A 21,750-nucleotide genomic window follows, 5' to 3' on the forward strand; every position below is an offset into this window, starting at 1 on the left:
CTATTACTATTGATATACTATGAATGTTTAGGAGAAATTTAAACGTGACAAATTTTCACATCATGTATAACGTGTGTAAGTATACAAAATACTCAAAGTAAATGACTCGTTATAATATTTTGGAGGGTGACAAAATTTGTCTTTAAGAGGAAACTCCTTCTTTCCTTTACGGTCGTAAAATGATGAAGTTCCACGAAGAAATTTTAATTATTAATATTTGAAAATACACAAGAGAGCCTAATTCTCCGTGCCCTGATATCGTGGCCGCTCTCTTCCTTCAGATTCCAGAAATGTAAAAATAATCCTGATGAAGATACCTCGAACAGCTTGTTCCTTCCAAATTTTCTTGTTGTCACCGAGGCAAGGAATCCAAGGTTTACCGATCTTGAATCTTTTGCTCTCTCCAACGGATCCTATGAATTATTCGTCATTTGAATAGATTTCACAGAGTGAGGCAAGTGAAACGCATTAAAGCGTGACATAGATAGGCTTTCGCTCACCGTCGTTCGATTCGTCCACATTCTCCTTTATATTCAGCGGAGCGAGAACCGTCTCCAACATGTCGCTGCACACCTGCATGCTGGGCTCCACGATAAACTCGATGAATCCTATTTGCGATTCAGCTACCAGGGTATTGTTACGGTCGCATAGCGGAGAAAACGGCAAGCCGAGAGCATTCTCTTTATCCCCCTGCCGGAAGAACTCTTCCAATAGTTGCATTGTCCATCTGAGTGGAAAGAAACAACGTCATCGTTTTTTATTTGTTCAGCTTTAAAATTTTATTCGATACGTCTTTCCTCGTAAATAACAGCGAATTGCAAGGGAATTTTCAAGAACGCGACTGTGTATTGCTTAACACGTTGGCTGCCGCGTGGGTCATCGGTGACCCACGTTAAGTACTAAACTTCTTAGAATGATTAAAGTAAGATCATTTTCACGGACTAAACAATTTTCGACAATATCAATGATCTAAATAACATTGCTAGGAAAGATCGAACTTGTAAAACAAGTGACGCGAAACTAAGTTTTATATGTTTGCAATTGAAAGTAGTAACTGGTGTTTTTTTACAGTCGAATATTAGGCAACGCTAGAACGTTTGAAAATAAAAAATGTTTCTCATTCTATCCTCTGAAATTTGGAAAATAATTCTTGAATTAGATACTAGATAAAAAATTAAACTTCCCATTAATTATCGGAAGTTCTCGATAAAGAAAATTTGTAAATGCCATTTTAAATGACCAATTGTGTAAGAGATAGGGAAAAAGAAGCACTTTTCTGTCATTAATAACGAAGAAATAAAATTTAATTGGATTGGGTACACTTATCTCTATCATTATAATGTTTTGTACGTAATAGATCACTTGTATCGCAAGTTCTACGTCATTGCAGGAAAAGAATTTTTTGCACAACAATCGTTCAGTTGCTTACAATAGGAGCAAAAGTTCTACCTGTGATGAAGATCCCATCTTTTGGCCGGATGCGAGATGTCGCAACAATGGAGAACCAGACTGACAGCTTTACTTTTGTCAACGCTAGGCTCTGCCAAGCTCAGAATGTTTTTCATGTTTTTCAGTTGTTGGAAATGAAAGCTCATGTCGGTTGCGAGTACCATGTCGATCACCAACGAACGAAATTCTCGGAATTCCTCCCTCGATAGATTTTGTAATATATTGCATTCATCTTCTCTCAATATCCTGAAATATATCTTGATAAACTTATCCGTCCTTTAAATTATTCTTGGTATCATTAGTTGACCTTCCAGCTGCAGCAAAATTGCATTATTTTTCTTAATTTCTATGGGGATTCTAATCCATTTTAATTCATTTCTTTTTTTACAAAAATTCGTCGATATTACAAGAAAATAGATAATTAAGTGTTTAAGCTATTTTCTGAGTAAGTAAGTAATAGAGTTATGTAACAAATTTGCAACAACCAAAATGTTGTTCCCGCAAAAAGAAATATGTACGATGCAGCACCATTTGTTGGAACAAAATTTTAATTAATGGCCAATTAGATTTATTTATCTAAATGTGAACTGCTATTATGCGAACGATAGATAATAGGTAGCGCGGAAAATTGGTGATCTCCTATTACATAAACTGCAATTGTATCGACTGTTTATCGAGCGACGAGTTTAGATAACTGCAGTTTTATTGTAATAGCCCCGATAAAAAGAAATTTAGATGCATGTTTCTACAGCTAGAAGACCATAAAATACAATTTCGGAATAATATCGCGTTTATTAAAATTCGAGTACATTAGAAAATATATTACGATATTCAATCCCCTATAACGTTATCAACAGCGATTAAATATATTCTCTCCTTTAAAATACACTTTAAAATAATTTAAACACGTTTCATAATTCTCTCTCCGCATCCCATTAATCGTTTAAATTGTTATATCAATAGCCATAGAATACAAATAAAAATATATCAATGCGAACCCTCTTGCGTTATTGAAACTATATTATTAATAAAATTTTACAAATCACCGTTTACGTAATTTACCGATAGCAAGAACTACCCTTACATTACAGCGATATAGTTAACGAAGCAAAATTACATTTTACAAATTACAAGTTGTTTAAGTATTTTATTTAGTAAAAAGTTTGGAGATTGTAAAAGAGAAATCTATAATCTACAAGTTGTAACTTGTCAATTAGCTAATACGGTAGAGCCCCTCTCCGCCCCATATTCGAACATCCCTTATCCGAATAACCTAATATCCGGACATAATATTTCCCAATAAAGGAATGGCTTGTTTCATTTCAAATATTTGCATATTTTAATAGCGCTCACGTACAATGTATGTTTTGCTTTATTCGATTGAATGAATTCTGATTATGAGGATGCGATATGAAAGTAATGCGACAAACGAAACGAAATACGGCATGATCAAAAACACGAAGGTGCTATAAATGCAACGGAATTGATAAAAATACATGGCGTCGGGAAAACCACAGTTACAGATATTACGAAACAAAAATTGAAAGTTATCTAAAGCACGTAGTCCTCTGATGCTGGCAACGGTAGAAAAAGCTTAAATATACCGGCGTAATGAAACAGTTTCATTGCGATAAAGACGATAATAGGAGCGATTTTACATAAATGGAAACAGCAAACGAAAGTGGTAATGAAAAGCTCGCTTCTCGTGCCAAAGCGTTCGTGTCATTTGAAAAAGAGTTTCGATGATTCGAAGTACAAAAGGAATATAAATCTGTGTGATTATTTATAACGAGAAAATTACGCGACTCAACGACCGAAAAGAGGAGGAATTCACAAATATCTAAAGATACTAATCTTAATTTACCATTAATCTTAATTTGCATTTGAATCAATGAAATTTCAAACGAAAGAACCGATTGTTATATTATCCGAAAATTCGCATTCTATTAGATTCCATCGTCCAAACAGTTTTGGCTGCCTGTTATTTCGGACAAGGGAGGCTTTACCGTATTATCGGTTGGTAAATCATAATTCAAGAGAATCAAATACCAAATTATACTTGAATATCGATAAACCGCGTAACACCATAGGACATGTCAAACTTCACGCAAATCGATCAGCATAAAGCATCCGGTGGAATTTAAACCGCAAAGCGTTAACGTTTAGCACTTCGTGTCGTGCATCAATTACAATTTCGTCGAATGGCAAGATTTAGGTGTGAGAGGAGGACGGTTGTTCGCGGTATAACGGCGCACAAATTACAACGAAAATGATCGACAATCATCAAGGGATCGAACGTACACGCGGGACCAACGTTTTCCGCGTACGTACCGGAAACTCGCGGAGATGTGGTGATTTTCCAGGACGGCTCGATCGTTGTAGAGTAGAGCCGTATCGCTACCGGACATTACGTGGAAATTGTTTGTGGTCCCAGTGTGCTCGTAGTCGTGAATAATCGCCGCAACCAACGTGGCGAAAATCTCCAGGTCGGTCAGCCAATTCTGCAAACAAGCAAGCGTTTCGACTGTTCGCGCGCGTGTAATCCCTGGCAAATGAACAATTCTCCTAGAAAGTGGCCTGAAAATCGTTATCGAGGATATCGAGCGAAAGCGAAATTTGTTTCTCACCCTCCGCAAACCTCGATTTATTCGTTTTGCGCGCAGATTCTCGAGTGACTCGCGCGTCAAGTGGCACAAGTGCCAGCTAACTTTTAAACTAGAAACAGCTCGATATAGTGGTAGTCTGGTTCGAGAACTCGACGGGGGTGGGAAACTAGTGGCTGAAGTGGTTTCCTTCGTTCGAGCGTGAATTGGTTCGGATTTTCAACTTTTGATTAGTTACGTTTGATTTTTGTTAGGTCCAGCGTGGAAAGCTGTTCACGATAAACCACTTGAAGTAAGTTTGAAATGTCGCGATTTCTAATTAAATAATTCGTCGTATTGCTACTTTGCTTTCATAGTGGCACAACCGAAAGATTTACATTACAGTTCACATTATGTTTATACCTTTATCGTGTAAAACGGTGCGCTTGTAATTCCGCCAGTTTTACGTCACAGGACAATGTTGTTACTCATATCGTTATCAACATGGCCTTACTTTTACAGAAACACTGGCTCATCATCGGTTGTACTACTCTCGCAAATAATGGCACAGTTTGCATTAAGCCAGCCTTATAGTGTCGTTGGAATGGTTCACGAAAATTTCTTTATAAATTTTAAAGCGCCTCTCATCTAAAGTTTATGTTTTTTGAATTGTGTCAATATCAAAGCAAAGCAGCGATACTGAATTTCCTCCTTACAAGACTGTCGAAAATTATTTCATTTCATATTGAAATATTCATCTCGAACGAGATAATAAATAATAATAATAATAATAATTCATCTTTTTTCTAAATAATTCACATTGGTTCAACTAATAGTTATCTATGTTATTTTCATTGCAATTTAAATGCCAATATACCTACTCGCGATGTAATGATAAACAATGGAATGTCGTTAAGTCACTGATACACTTTTTAATTGATTGACTTACCATAAGTCCTACTTGACACAAAATATAGTGCATAGTCTGTGCGACGTCAGCTGCGTGAAGATTATTATGATACGGATTTCGATGCCTGCAGTAACCCTCTTCGACTCTTCCCAAGAAGCACTCCAACACTGTTGCAGGGACTTTAAATTTGTGGATCATGCCGTATCGATTTAATAGATCATAGCCGAGATATTTCACTGGAGCTCCCATTGCGGCTTCGTTTAATGAAAATACGTCAAAGGACCAATCGTCTAAAGTCTTAAACAGAGATATATAAATTTCAATGGGTATTTCCGGCAGAAAAATAAATATCATCTACCAGATCGTGGTAAGAACATAAAAGTTCAGACTTCTTCCAGAGACAAGTGACCTATAGCTATGATCAGCTAGTGAGATCAGTTTCAGGATGCTAAGAAGCTGTCAAATTTCCTACTCTATATTTATGTATTATATCTCAAATATTTGATTGTCTGAATCTCTCTGATCTGATTGTCTGAATATATACGTTTTAGAAAATGACTAATTTGAGCACGTAGCAAAGAAAAATTAAAGCACTGGAGTAATACATCACGGTACAAAATTTTAGAATCTATCGGTGTCTCTTCAAAAACACTACTTTCTGCCCAAAGACAGGTCATAAAATCAAAAATCAAAACTCGCTAGAAACTAAAAAATCAATTTCATACAAAAATCTACCATTCGAAACTGTAGAAAAAGATCCCTAAACGACGTTACGTGTTAGAAAAGGTACGAACAAAAGTCTGCACAAGTGTGTGAAAGTCTCGACAAATTTGGCTTCATCGATCGAAAGATATCGTTTAGTATAAGTATTACTCATCGTCAATCATGTTTGCGCGCAAATTTCGCACGACAGGTGTCGGATAAAGCTCGTATCGAATGCACCCGGCATACCTTGAGCACCCTAACCACTTCCGGCGGGAACTGCATGAACGCGATGTTGGTGACCCGCCTGTAAATCCGATCGACGAAGATTCCTGCCCTGATGGCGTGCGCGACCGAGCGGAACTTTGGCTTCTCGTCTGCCTTCCGCCTCGTGGTCGCGAGCTGTCTGGTAAAGGTCGAAGCCAGCCATTCGCGAACTTCCGGCGGCACCGCATCCGGCTGTACCTCCGACAGTTCGTCGTCCTCGTCCGCTAGCCGCCTAAGGAAAATGTTTCTGATTAAGTGATACGCGGCGAAACCATAGACGATCGCGAAACAACTTGGAATCACAGTGGACAACTCCTACCTTCCCTACAATTTCTTTTTCTTTTACTTTTTTTTTTCTTTTTTAATCTTTTATAAAAGAACAAAGAGTAGGCTTACGCTCGAACATCCGCTAATAATCGCTTTTGCTAGTAATTCCTACCCTTTCTTAATTCTTTTTCTCTTTTTTCTTAATTTCTGCGTAATTTGTTAGATACCAATTTATTTTTGTGGTTTCAGTATTTTGTTAAATATTTCTTTCTTTTTTCGTTTGATGAATTTTTACCGTCTACCGTGTACCTTTCCCTTTTGCTTTTTCTGCTTCTTTATCGCATGTGTCATTCGAGTGGCTTTAATAAGAAAGGGAAAATAAGAAACACGTACGATTGGATTATTATAAAGAATACGACCATTCGCGGACTTTGTCTAGGAGCAAAGAAACAGCAAATGGTAGTCGTAGCTTACGCTTATCTCTGCCTCGGATCGAGACGGGAGGCTTGTTCGACAGGATGCGTGTGAAGCTGTGAATGACACAATTTTTCTTTTTCTTTTATTTCTTTTCTATTTGTTATTTTGCTACAGGGTGTTAGATATACACCGAGCATCGTGGTTTGCAGTCTTTGATCATGACGCAATGTTTTATCCCCTGGATACTTTTATCGGTTCTATCGTACTTTTGGAAACTACTGTTAGAGAAACTTTATGGTTTTTTCTTTTTAAGTTTAATGGCTTTTTGTTACCCTTTTTTTCATAACGTGCGTACGAACGAACTGAAAAGATATTAGTTTTTGCTGTCATACTTTTGCCCGTGCTTGATATTGATTGAGGAAGATCGATGTGACAACGAATTATTCCGTGACGATAGACATTGGATTTTTAGCGAATATTCATTGGACAATGTAAGCTAGGAGTATTGTTTCATGAACAAAGTGTTCTTTAGATACAACTTGGAAGTCTAATTTTGAAATTCGAGATTGTAATGGGATTTACATTGAAAGCAGATATAATACGATTTTACGTCTCTTATTCTTGCAGAATGTGGATCAATGAATCTAGATTATTATCTCGCTGTTGGATATTATGGTAGCATTATTATTAAAACGAAAGTGTGCTTAATTGTACTAAGGATTTGCCTCTAAGGCTGTAGATTTATTCCGTTCTATTTATTCTCTTCCAAAAGTGATCCAAATTATTTATACATAATTCTAGAGTTTGTTCTGAATAATACAGTCGAAACTGTTTGAATAGTTAAGTAGAGTAGAGAAAATGTGCAGCGAGGAAAAGACGGTAGTATGCGAAAGCGGTTCAAGCAAACACACTAGTGTCTCAAAGTGGCTAAAAAGATGGTACATGTATAGTGATAAATTTTTAATGAAGTGGCGATGTGAATCCGTGTAAATTGAGCAATGTACGGTATTAATGAAACTTCTGCGTCTGAATATCGATGATGATGTGTTTCTGCATCGACTGCATTAGGAATCTAACCTTCGGAATCTTACTCGTTTTATTTAAAGCGTAAGAAGTTTTCTTCAACGTCAAAAACAGCAAGGGAGCTATAGGAATTAGAAAGTCCTCGCAAGTTTTTATAAGTTACTGGTACTATATACAGTGGGTCGTTAATGTCTTTAATACTTTTAAGAGGGAGCTCGGTAAAGTTAATAGGAACTGTGATGGAATCTTCTCCAAAGAATATAACACTGAACAGAGAGGAATTATGTTTGATAAAGGAATAAGAGTTCTGTCGCGTTTAATAACGGAAAAATTCCTTGATTGAAATTCAATTTCTATTAAATCGACGCAACATTTTAAAATATCAATTTGAAAACAATATTTTACCAATTTATATCCTAAATAATAGAATTTATTCCTCGTCACAGTACGTTGCTATTTTGTTTCGTTGTTCTAAGATTATCGTTGCAGTGGCTGCGTATATCGACGAATTGACATTCTGACGAACTAAATACGTCAATGTGATCAAATATGTACGTATATGGGTTTTTATGAGCGTATCACAGTTTATCAGAGTACCAGTTCGTTCGAACAACGCTGGATCCATTGTAACGATACGATTCATCATAATCATGAGTTGCAAAAATCTTTCTGCCTAAATCGCGTTATTCATTGTTAGATAATGAAATTGACGCAACATGTGCAGGTCTGACGTTGCAATTAAAATTCGAAAAAACATCGCAAAGTATAGAAAGCTATATCTTTTGAAAGAAATTTTTGCGCTTCGAAACGATCAAGCTCCGTGAAAAGTTTTAATTCATTAAGCACACTGGAAACACTCTCTCGATTTCTCGTTAGGTTCAAGTATCAACGATAAAAGGAAAATCGCGGGAAAATATATCGATCGCAAACTCGTTACTGCCTTGAAAGAAAAAAAAAACAATCTTCTAATTCAGTGTTTCATTTTTTAGAGTGCTGATTCCCATTACTTTTGCGTCGGATCGCACTTAGTACTTTTTGTACTAAATAAATACCTATGCTGTTGTCCAAGATCGAATAAAACTACGGAATTTCCTATTGCTGTGGTCATTAGGAAAATGCGACGAACGAAACGTCATATTGCACGGTACCGACGCGTGAAAACGTTGGAACAATAAAATATTGATTTATCGATACTGGTAACATTTATCGTGTAAAGGTTTCTTGCGATAGTTCGAAATATTACGATTAAAAAATATTTACATTTGATCGAATAGGGAAACAGTTGCTTTATCAGATACAATTAATTGGAACAGTCATGCGTATTATAATTTAACATGAACAAGTGGTAATCGTGTAATTTGGTAAAAATGGTAATTTCTTGCGATATTAAAGCTTTTGGTGAGTGTATTTATATTACGTGGGCGATCGTTACTGAAACAAGACAAATAGTGATGGATGAGGATTCATGCAGAATATGGATCATGGCTGTATTTTAATAGTTATTGAAAGGGCGACGGTGAAACTTCTATTTATTTTGTAATATTTAATTTTTATGCGTACTTCGAATGTAATTTTTTGGCGAATGCTAGACTAATCACTGTTATTATCATCGTCAAATCATTTTGATAGTTCTTTTAGGAAATTTCTATGATATTTATATGGTATAAATATATTTATAGTACAATTATTTTTAAAATAAATCCGACATTAATCTTTAAATATTCTACTAATCGGGAATATGAAATATTCTGTAGTAAAAATAAAAACATTAATGGACATTTTCTTTCAAATTCTAAAAAATCGCGAACTTGAAAAACGTAGGTATCGAGGAAGATGTTAGAAAATAAATTGAACGGCGCTCTAACCGAGTTCTCGAACGAACTATTCGATTTATCCAGAGAATGGCGTCGTGTCACCCTTTCAAACGCGTTCTTACCGCGAGTTTTGAAGATTGCCGTGTCTCCGCGCTACGAGAAACGTAAAAGAAACGTGACGAAGCGAAAAGACGTGCCTGACAGCGATGCACATCGTGAACGTGAATGAAATCTTAGCGATTTCTTGTATTCAAACATTTGAACGAACCTACGTCGTATACCCTGACGGCGAGTAGCGGTTGACTCCACACGCTCGGCGTCTCTATAATTCGAAACATGAAGAAAAAAACGTGTGTCACATTAAACGATAGATCACATTCATCAGGCCGTATCTAAAGCACGGAACGTCCGCCTGCGTGCGTGTATATCGATACATGGAAGTAAAGTAAAGGAAGAGAGAAAATAAGAAAGAAAGATAGGAGAGTAATGGAAATAGAAGACGAGAGAGAGAGAGAGAGAGAGAGAGAGAGAGAGAAACAGAGAGAGAGAGAGAGAGAGAGAAAAATGACAAAAGTTTGTACAGTTCCATTCTATCAGCGACATTCGTTCTTTTCTCTCATTTTTCTTTTTTTTTTTCCTCTTTTTATCTCTTACGGTTGAGAAGCGCTTACACAATGTCGCGTCTCGATGACGATTTCGTCATCCAGTTTGTACAGGGGACGTTCGAGCATTCCATTAAAATAGCTCGTTTCAAATGACAAGTGATTTCTCAACGCACACCACCCTATATATGTATATATAGATACACGCATGCACGTTCTCATATAGATGGGCGCAGGAAACACATACATAGAGACAGAGGGAAGAACTCGATTGTACGTATATTTTTTTTTTTTTGAGATAGCGATGCATACAGCTGGTAAACAGGCAGATATCCAAGAAGTGAGCAGGTTACACCTAGAAAGATCTAAAAACAGGCTAGAGAAGAGGGAGAGACAGGCCAGGCAGGTAGAGAGAGTCGTCATGCTGTGTTTTGATGTGTTTGACGCTCGTGATAGACCGACTTTGATCATTCGCAATCCAATTATATGTACCACGTAACTAGCGAACAGCTGTTCCTTTTGTGTCTCCGTTCTGAATTTTCGAGAAGCTATTTTATATAGAAGCTGTTTCCTGGTTCTCGCGAATGTTTGGTTAATAAAAAAAAAGTCTGAACACGATTGCAAATCGATGAGATCCTATTTAAAATGATGTACGAACGAGTGTTAATTTTGATATAGAATGAAATAAATTCAAAAAAATGATCGCGTTTATCGTTCCTTTTGTCTGTAAATTATAATTGTCGTACAAATGATCTCTTTTCGATATCGAAATTTGGCTGTAGGTGGTAGCGTAATTTCTTGCATGTGTGTTTATTCAAAAAATCTAAAACTAATACGTCATCAGTTTTAACTTCGCAGCATGATATAGTTTCGCTATATAGTCGCTAGACCTATCTAAACCTAAACTTATCACATATTAACATTCGTGCATTGCAGATGTGTGCAAATTGGTAAGGAACGATACGATAGTTCCGAAGATACTATAGACATGACTAACGATCGACACATATTAATTCCTGTGCAAAATGTCTACACTATCTATTTAGTACAAAGCTAAAACTACGTGTATGTTGACTAGAAGAAAACGTAGTATGTATGTATGTATGTATGTATATAGATCTGCGGTGCAACGCTGGGGGAGCGAAATCGCATTAGAAAATCTCACACTTTAGATTTAATTATCGGGCGGTAAATTAAAAACACCTTAAACGCGGACTTCACCATTGAAATCAGCTTTCATCGAATAAACTCCTTTCCGAGAAATAAATATAATTCTATTATCTTTAAGTTCGAAAAAATAAACGAAGAATCATTGTTACGAGAGCTCAAACACTACAATGTAAAAATGTAGTGAAAAATCAGTTACAAAAAATCAGATAGTTATGAGAAATATATGAGAAACAATAATTATGAAAATTAATTACAAAGATATAATGGGAAATAATTAAAAAAAATAGTTAAAATACCATTAAAAAATAAAAAAGAGAAATTTTAAAAAACAAAGTCAACTTCACACCCATAAGGAAGATCCGTTTCTCAAGATCCTTCGACCGAAGAAAAGCATCCCGTGTCAGCTTTTCGCTTTCACCCCCCCCTTGTTGCCTTCATTTTTCACTATCAGAGACCGGTCGATCGAATCGGTCTGGAATTCGATATGGTTCACGGGATAAGGTTCGATTCCCCTCAGACGCTAATGATCAGAGCAGACGACGCATGATCGTGACCCTTAATAACGAGCTCCATGAGATCGAGAAAAGATGTCAACACGTGAAGGGGAGAGAACGACAGAAACATGGCGGGTGTCTGGGTTGATAGGTTCTTGAAGGATGTTTGATTTTCGAAGGGTCGAAGAAGGGGGCGGGGGTAGGGACGGTGAACAAGTCGTGTGAGGTCGGAAATGTGAATATTTCGCAACCTTGCCCATACGGGGGTGCGAAGCTTCCGTTTCTGGGTTACCACCGCGTGGCCCTGTTGTCCATCCGAGTCCAAGCCGCTCCCCAGGGATGCAGATGACAGGCTCGCACCCCTACGCGATGACCGAGAGCACTCAACCCCTCCTGAATTCACCCTGCGGTACTGCTTGTTAGTGCATGTGTCAAGTAGGGAACAGAACAGTAGAATATTACACTTTTTCTTTATTTATAATCATTAGCATTATAGCGCCGCCATACGGAGAGGATATAAGCCGACTAGCTTGGTACGAATCGATGTCGCTATTCCCCTTGGGATACCTGTTTCTAAGAAATAATTATTACACGGTCGAGGGGTTAACAAGAATCTCGTCGCGCCGATATAGACTCTGGAAAGATCACGGTTAGGTGAATTATGTAGTTTCGAATTGTAGACTGGTGCGGACTCAAGGATTCTTCAAGCCTCTCGTCGGTCGTTGCTGCTGGAATATGTTAATCGTGATATACGCAAATATTCAGATTAAATGAGGAACGTCAGTTGAAATTGACATAGATCGGAGATTATCATGGCTGTATTTTAAATCGAGTATTTTTATATTGTAGTCGCCAGCTAGTATCGAGTTTATGGTAAGAATTTATGGATAATCTTAGTAGAAAATTCGTCGCATTAAAAAATAGTTTGCACGTCGTATTATGGTTTTCTCATCTTGTTGGATGTGTTGAAAAATTGTATAGATAGTTTAAAAAATATGCGGATGTTTCTCGACAGGAATAGCTTTCACGGTAATGCGAGGCTCAAGTTGGACTGGCCGCTTTGTCGGCGTGGATAACGCTGTTATTTTATCAATTTCGACATTTAAACGAAATGAGAAAAATGAGAAAAGAAAAGAATGAAAAAGAACGTCAGGAGTATGAAACATATTGACTTTTTATTTGACTGATATAGAGAAACAACTTCGATCTATAAATCATTGTAATGTAATAAATCGATATAATGATAATGCGAAGTAAATATAAAAGTAAAAAGGACGATTTGGAATGTTAAAGATATATAGAACTGCGTGCAGAAATACGAGCACAAACAGCTCAAATAATGATATAACATTTATAAAAAGAATTGTTACAACAGTTGTGAAAAATGATGAATATTTTGTGGACGAATGTTGAGAAATTTTTGCGATATACAGAAAGAAAAAAAAGAAAAAATTCAATTGCCTCCTGTGAGGATTGAACTCACGACCCCTGGTTTACGAGACCAGTGCTCTACCACTGAGCTAAAGAGGCATTTCTGTTATCCTTACTGCTCGAATCCATAGTCATAATACAATTCTATATTTTCATCAAAATTACGAATACATAGTTATTCTTATCGTTTTAAATAATATATACAATATACAAATATAGTACATTACACTTACGTATTCAAAGATATAATTTATTACTTTTCATATAATGTCGTGTTTTCAAGGGTCGTGAGTCATACAAAATGTCATATATCATACAAAATCCTGATAAAGATATTATTAATTGTTAGACATTAATAATAATAATAATTATAGCAATAGTAACGAATAAATTATAAATTCGTCAATGATCGATTAATCGTGTTGCCTAGAAGTCAAATTATTAAATTTGATTAGATGAATATACTTAGGGGTAGATGTGCGCAATTTAATATCAAATTTCAAAATTTTTGATGGTACACACAAGATATAAATATAAATCTTCGCGAAGAGGTCGTGGTCTGCATGTAGCTATAACGGAAACAACTGACACGATATTATTAAGGGTGAAATTTACAGAAGAGATTATCAATTAACATTTTGAACGAAACTTACTTGGTTTCATCGAGGAAGACAGCTTCGAGTACGCGTGCCGCGTAGTGTAAATTTCGTTGAAGTAATTCTGCAGATATTTCGCCATGTTGAAGCTGCCTCAGTAAGCATCTCAGTCTGTAACAGAAATCAATATTTTACGTGTTATAAATATTTGAAAATCACTGTTACTATTAATAAGTTTATATTATAGAAGATAAGATTTCGAACGATTATATCAATCTTATTTTGCTCCTGATGGTCTAACTCTATTGAAAGTATAATATTTTGTCACAGTAAGAGATCGTATTTAATGCATACTATAACGTACCGAGTAACTTATTCAATAAAAAGGACGGAAATAATAATAGAAACACACGTACCACGTCATAATTCGTTATATTTTAAATTCAATTCTACACAATATAAAAAACAATGCTGTGATTTCATAAAATTGTAGCTATGTTTTCAAAATATACAATCATTTTCTAGACAAAAGCTTGAAAAAGCTTGAAAAACGTTGCGTTATTTAATATTTCTCGCGAGTGGGAACAAGCTTTGAAATTCGTACTTTTGTATCATCGAAACAATGCGTAGTTATATTAGCCGCGCACCATAATATTTCAGAAGAATACTGCATTCAAATGGAAAAGAGAAATTGAATTCATTTCTATTTTACATCGAAACGTACTTCGTGTATTCTAGTAATTGCGTTCTTGAAATAACGAAATAATAAAATAACGAAAAAATGTTGAAATCATCTTAAAAAGGAACTATTTCTATTTCTCTTTAGTTTCCAACTTAATTCTTCGAAATTAAATCCATCAATTTCCGGGGCTCGATTTTTGTATGTTTTTTAAGTACTCGGTTAAATATTATTTTACCTGTCAATTCAATTGTTATTCTACCTCCAATGGCCTTCTAGATTTTATTTCGTTTCTCATATGTATTTTGATATTTACGAACGTAAGCAATTATGCAAATTGACACGAAATGACGGGACAGAAATATATGAGATACGCTTCGAAAAGGATGGAAGAACACCGGCATAGAGAAAAATGGTATCGCGGAAGCCATACCTGAGAGCAGCCTTGTCGCAAGCATCGGGGGTGTCAACGGCAGGAAGCGAGTCCGTCGTTAGATCGACATTATCAAGGATCTCATCAAGGTCCACGGACTGGCTTGACGAAAGAGTGTCAGGACTGTGTGGCGGCGGAGAACTTTCGAAACTTCCGCCGATACTCTTACTTTTACCAGAACTTCGACGTACTATCGTTAATGTGCCTTGTTCTGGAACATAAAAGACACGAATATATTAAATAATTACATTAATAATTAATTAATACATACATTAATAATTAATTGCGTACATCCTAGAAAGGGAAATTCGAAACGCTTGATCATCGCTGAAGGAAAATGACTTTCTTTCCTGGATCTAACACGAGCTCCGATAATGTGATTATAAAAATTTCGCTGAAACTTGGCCGAACGACGACTTTTAAATATATTTTATCGCAATTGCCTACGTATATAGAAATAGGCATATCGAAATTAATTACGTAATTCAATTATCATATCCATATTCATATTCAATGAGATTAATGGTAATCTGTATTCCAAATTAAAAAATCTATCTATTATCGATACACTTGATCGAATAAGATTTACGACTCTAACATATGTGATAAAATTTATCAAATGTGTAGATTTTGTATAAAAATTCTGATCCAATTTAAAGCATCGGAACTTCCTATGTACATCGCAAGATTTATTGAAATTTATTGCAAATGTTCGTCATTTAATCACCATAATGTTACTAACCTTATAAAGTAACCCTATAAAGGTCGTAATATACTATACAACAATCGTGTTATAGAGTCACTTACTCGATAGCTGGCCATTCCGACCAGGCGAGGAAGGGTTGTGCAATCGAGACGACGTTGTACCAGTGCAGCTTGTAGTTGCATTAACGTTTGGAGATGCACCGGGTGAGGACACTGCAATATCGTCTCTCGTGACTCTTCGATCCGGTGGAGATGCAACTGCAATTCAATGAAGTACAAATTACTACTAATGCAATATTAATGTAACATATATCTATTAATGTAAATTTTCATCGATTTGTCGTCAATTTATAACGGTACATTTATTTCGATTTAGTCTTCGTTTTGTTGCCTATTGATTATGTATGTAGTATTATTTCAAATGGTAACAAGAGGGAGATGCTATTAATTTTATATAGTTCAGGAATAACATACATATATATATATATATATAGCAGCCTCGATGATTTAAAGACGGGAAAAATTAATACTTTTAAAAATGAAATTTCTTTTTATGATTATCGTTGTATCCTTTTTCGTAGATACTATTCCTTATTTTATCATTGAACAATGAAGGATTTCTTCAAGATGTTATATCGATCTATTTACTTTTTTTTCTCTTCTATAAGAGTACATATAATATGCGCTAATTATTAGAATAATTAGAAAATTTCTTACTCATGATATTCCGATATTTCTCATATTTGATAATACAATCTTCTTATCTTAAAGCAGTTATCGTACGTACAGAAAAAGGGATAAAGTAAAATAGCACTTTAGATATCAAACCACCAACAAAAGAATTGGAAGTGAATGAAAGTGAATATTTACGACATTTTATTGTCGGTGCGTGTATCAAGAGGAAAATGTTCTAGCAAGTCAGTGAAGATTATAATTAATGAGAATATATCCGCGAGAAATGAATGATGATTAAGTAGAAGTAAGGATAATTCGATGTCCCTTCGAAAGCGACAAAGCGTCAGGATAATCACTCTAATTGATTGATCAAACAGACGTGAAAACAACAGGTCCGCATAGGGGAATTCGGTGGAAGAGCTATCGATTCGTGCTGGATGTCTGTGGATAACAAATTAGGCCTGCAGCAGTCCAATCAATTGTGCTCGGCTTACAATGCTATCACATTGCATTTGATGGTAGTTATGGGAAAATTACGTAGAAATATGATAAAAATTAGGGAAACCTGAGGTTTCATTGTTTCCTTTGTGCACCTTTTCTTCATTTAATTTAGAATATTTATAACTTTAAATATTTCAACGTATTTAAACATGAAAAAATACTAGAGAAGACATTTTAAGAATGACATAATACTTTAAATCAATATAACATTTTAAAGCAATCTTTTATCGTATTATTCCTTTTTTATTACGCTTCATATTATATTAGATTTTTCAAATCTAGAAAACATTCTGCTATTTTTTTCATCATTGTATCTTACAATATTTTTGAATTATTACAATTGCTAGTGACATTTCACTTGTTATCTTTGATATAGAAATTATCTTAAGTGTTAAGTATCTAGCATGTTATATCATGTAATTTCCTCTTGTACAATGATGATAAATCGGCGTCCGTTCCACAAATAATATAACTTTTTCTTTTGTGCAACCGTGCAATGGATAACAGAGGAAATTTATTGCGCTACAAGAAATTGATCACATCATTATAACCGGATTATTTTTTGGGGCTGCAAAAGAGTTACCGTATCGCAAAATAGAATCTCTTTACGCTGTTACTTTGTGCTATCAATGAAATGAAATTCTAGCGTCATTTCTACTGTACTTAATTAACAGTTTTACTTTTCCAGGTTCCCGTGTGGTTACTTATCGCGCCGGATACCTAATCAATCTAAGTATTACTATTTCGGAGCGAGCAACTCGCAATCATCTTCGTAATAACGTTTACTTCGTTTTCAATTAATCAGAGTCATTCTCGCAAACTCATTTTACTTTCAACTAACCCGTTTCTGTTTCTTTAATAAAAATTTTTTAATAAATTTTGAAAGATGCCAAAACTTTTAAAAGAAACTAACGAGAAATGCTCTGACATATCGTAGCGTCTTAGGTTGCTTTACTTTGTTTTAAACGGAGAAGAGCAAAGAGGAATGCTCAAAAAGTTAAAAAAGTTCCAATAATTATGGTTCTGGTCTAAAGTTATTTAAAATGAACATGCCATGGATTTTAGGTGAAAATTTCAAGCAGAATATTAATAGCAGAAGCAGGAATGTTTGAAAAATGGAATTTTTGGATAATTAAATTTCTTTTTCTTCCTATTTCAAGTGCTTTATGTTAATACTTCGCAAGAAATTGACAGAAGGACTGTTGATTCTTTTTGATATGAATAAATTATACTTGGTTCATACTAACATTGATTCAACGAGTGCATGAACTTTGATGCCTATTCAAAGTTCAGTATAATCTTCATCGATTTAATTTTTGTGCGATGGTCGATGAGTAACGCGCCCATTTCAATTTACATCTCATGTAAGTCTACAAATTGAGTTGAATCGAAACTCGTTTCGATATTTCAATGAAATTTTCTATACAAACCAGTATCCGTTTATTAATTCGGCTTCATCGAAATTGAATGCCTAAATAGACAAGTTGAAGTAACTTGTTCTGAATGAGATTTTGAAAACAGCTGACGCGTATTCTCTGAAGCTAAGATTTATAGAATTAAAACGAACATTTTATACGCTATATGTGTATACGATGTAATTCAATTCATCTTCCTTTATGAAACTATTAATAAACTGGTTAAAAATAAGCTGAAGGATTCTGCGATTTTTAGAATATTCTGAATTTAATATTTCGTTTGAAAGTTATTCTTTCAGTCTCTTCTAAAATCAATTCTGAATTTAAACCAGCGGATATCGATAACCCGTAACCTGATATCCTTTGATCCTATAGAATCTGAAAAATATTTATTCGATGATAAGAAACGTTTTCGAAGATTTTCCACGTGAATTTCTACATGTTATTTTCATTTTGTAAATGTTTCAGCCTTATCTCGGTACTTACAATAAAAAATATGTATCAAGTTACGTATAACTATAGTATGGAAGAAGCAAGCAGTAGTTTAGAAAGATGCTATATGCTGCCAATAATATAAGTTTTTTAACATCTAGTTCTTTTAAAGATTTACCTTCGGGCAATTAAACGTCGCATTTCTATCGATGTTCTGTTTCTTCTAGGGTTTCGTAAATTTTCATTGGCGCTTAAATAACCGTAATAAATACATTTAATTGTTTCCACGATAGCGATCAAGACAAACTGCTTTTAAATCTAAACATATGACTGGAAAGACGCAGTAGGTCGCTCTCGACTTAAGCATCCAATAAATTGTACCAACTGGAAATTGACAAGATTGAGTCGCCAGTATGGCTCGCTTGAATTTCGTGATTCATAGCTGACGATAGTAACCCGATCAAGTTGCGCTCCAATGAATCGTGGATCCATGCAAATTTCTGTCCGTTACGGCACGTGTAATGAAAATACAATTATGTGGTTCTATAGTACTTATTATGCATCCTCGGTTACAGTTATCACGAATCAATGCACGTTCTCAATACTGACTGTGTTAGTATAGGTGATTGAAATCGTGTAATTGCGTCCAAACAGACGACATTTGTTTAGTGCTTAATGGGATTACAAATGAAATGATTTTCTTTATTCGAATTTTTTTAAATAAAAATTATTAAAAATTGAAGTGATTTGCAAATTTTTGGACAGTGATTTAAGATTGTGAAGAAAGGGAAAAAATATATACAAATTTTTCGAATCTATATAAGGCGCATAAATTTTTTATTAAAATATTCGACTGTGTAATGAAATCTAAAATTTAAATAAACATAATTTCGCTCGTTTAGTTTTAGTGTTATCATAGAATCTAATTTATGTGACCTCGCCCATTACATCTTGGTAAAATAAAATTATTTTAGCGTTACTTGTTTATATCACATCTATCATTCTGCTGTAAATAATTAAGAGAAAGAAGAGACAAAATGAATGATGAACTTATACTAGTTCAGGAGTTTAATGTAAGGATTGCTAGACAAGTAAGATGGTTTCCAGACATTCTGTCTGCTGGATGTTGACTCTTGAGACGGCCACTTCACTTCTACTTTAAAACTAACCTTGCGCTTCTCTGCAATTTTGCGCATAAAAGCACGAAGTAATCGGCTGTATCTATTGGCCAACCGTCTACCTTATGAAATTGCAATTTTTGACCAGTGTTTACTTTCTTTATCGATCGATGAAATTTTGCATAAAATTCAAAATTTTTTACAGATATATTACAATAAATTTTGGACACTTTTAATCTCTGTTGTAATATATGAATGTACAAAATTTTAAATAACAATTATATTGCCAACGACATAGCACGCGTAAAAGATACGTTTCTTGCACTTTATGAACGTTAAACAAAAACGAGTATTTCTTTCCAATTTCTTTTTTTTTTTAAAGTCGAGGAAATTGAATTTTCAAAGGTGCAGCTGCAGAGGGATCTTGTCAAAAGGTGCGGTTTAAAATAGTGTATTGGCACGTAGTGAGTCTGGTTTAAAGCTCGACGCGTCACGTAGAACCAGTCGATAACGTGTGCGTCGAAAACATTTTAGTCCTTGTATTATGCTAAACAATTTGCGCTTTCGGCGTGTTGCGTTAATTAAACCGATATTACTATTTCAGCGGACAATATAAATGAAAATGCGTTTGTTGCTAACGTGTATACATATCTACATATATTACGTAGAATTGAGAAAAGTGTCGTTTATATCGAAGCAAACAATTTTTGCTCGAGTATAATTACATATTTGACTAATAAATTTTGTGAAATGTAAATGTGTGAAAATTCTCATGTTTTATTTTGAATAACTAATAGTTCTGTGGACATGATTTCACGGACTAATTCCTACAAATTTAATGTCAAGACAGTTTAGTTTCCAAAAACAATATTATTCAAATAATATTATTTAAGATTAAGTAACAATTCGTTTCACAAATGGAACAAAACTTTTATCCGAATAAAAGTATATTTTGATAATACCAAATCTTGGTCCGTTTCATTAGTTAGAAATACAGTGTAAAAAATCTGTGTGGCAGCACTCCACAGCACAAATACCGCCACTCGACACTAACTACAATCGGACGACGGCAGCACAGTGGTTAGCGCCTTAGGTTACGAACGTTCGGAACCCGGGTTTTCGAATCCCAGCGACTGAAGTCCGATTTTTCTTCCACGATTCTTAATAGGAAGAAGATACAGCAGTACCCCAACAGCAATGACATCTCTACAGCCAGCAGCTACTATTAGCACGGACAACACATACACCTCAAACTGCTGGTGACCCCGACAAGATGTGATCGACTTCGAAACAGAGGTGTGACAGTAACAGAGCTACCGAGACTTCAAGCCGCGAACCTACGACTGTGGAAAACTGGACCTTTACCTCAATGACGAAAACGGGACGACGACGACGACACGCACCGTAGCGACGAGTATCCATCGCCACATCCAAGACCTCGCGCAACATCTGCACGGGTTTGACGCTTTACCCCGCAACGAAATGACAAATCCGCAGATGTCGAACTCTCTCACAAAAACGCACACGGAAACAACGAATGAATCATACGACCATAGGCAAAACATTTAGTAAGCGAAGAACGAATATGTCATTCATTTGTCCCTGAAGTACGTTGTACAACACAAAAACATTACTGTTATGAAATGCCGGTAAATTGAAATTCGACAAAAGAAAAATGAGACAATTACAGAATATAATTGCGATGACGATAAATACGAACATTATGAGATATTGTCTATAATCGAAATAGTGAGATTAACACAATTGATATAAAAGGTATCCAAGTGTTAGCTACGTAATTAACCGTATCATTAAAACGTTATACATCCAATTCGTTGTTTCATAATTGTACCGACCTACGCAAAGAATAAAAATAAAGTTTGTTATCGTCAGAAAATATTATTTCGTTACGAAATATGACTCATGCGACTTTGTAATACGAAAAATTTAATATCGCATACATCGATAGGTTCTAACGTATTTCGCAATGCTATTCATAATCCTCATCTTAATGTCGTTCCAATTCATGTTGACGAAATTCTCGGATCGCATAGATCATCGCGTATCA

The 21,750-nt window shown here is 35.2% G+C and overlaps 1 protein-coding gene and 1 non-coding gene across 3 annotated transcripts in view; both read right to left on the bottom strand.

Moving 5' to 3' along the window:
• LOC122568552 (calcium/calmodulin-dependent 3',5'-cyclic nucleotide phosphodiesterase 1-like) overlaps positions 1–21,750 on the bottom strand; it is a 118,146-nt gene that overhangs the window by 6,849 nt on the left and 89,547 nt on the right. The window contains exons 2-11 of one of the 2 annotated variants that reach the window (XM_043728426.1): positions 15,644–15,799; positions 14,837–15,047; positions 13,782–13,895; positions 9,700–9,753; positions 5,893–6,142; positions 4,981–5,238; positions 3,781–3,950; positions 1,450–1,695; positions 501–727; positions 318–413 (exon numbers count right to left, since the gene is read on the bottom strand). In XM_043728426.1, the coding sequence (XP_043584361.1) occupies positions 318–413; positions 501–727; positions 1,450–1,695; positions 3,781–3,950; positions 4,981–5,238; positions 5,893–6,142; positions 9,700–9,753; positions 13,782–13,895; positions 14,837–15,047; positions 15,644–15,799 (1,782 nt within the window). Of the gene's footprint in view, positions 1–317; positions 414–500; positions 728–1,449; positions 1,696–3,780; positions 3,951–4,980; positions 5,239–5,892; positions 6,143–9,699; positions 9,754–11,948; positions 12,102–13,781; positions 13,896–14,836; positions 15,048–15,643; positions 15,800–21,750 lie in introns of both variants that reach the window. The other variant, XM_043728425.1, reaches the window with a different exon arrangement.
• Positions 13,156–13,227, bottom strand: Trnat-cgu. Its single transcript has one exon. It is a non-coding gene; the product is annotated as a tRNA-Thr (tRNA).

The sequence above is a fragment of the Bombus pyrosoma genome, linkage group LG6 (genome assembly GCF_014825855.1).
Source record: "Bombus pyrosoma isolate SC7728 linkage group LG6, ASM1482585v1, whole genome shotgun sequence".
Lineage (NCBI taxonomy): Eukaryota > Metazoa > Arthropoda > Insecta > Hymenoptera > Apidae > Bombus > Bombus pyrosoma.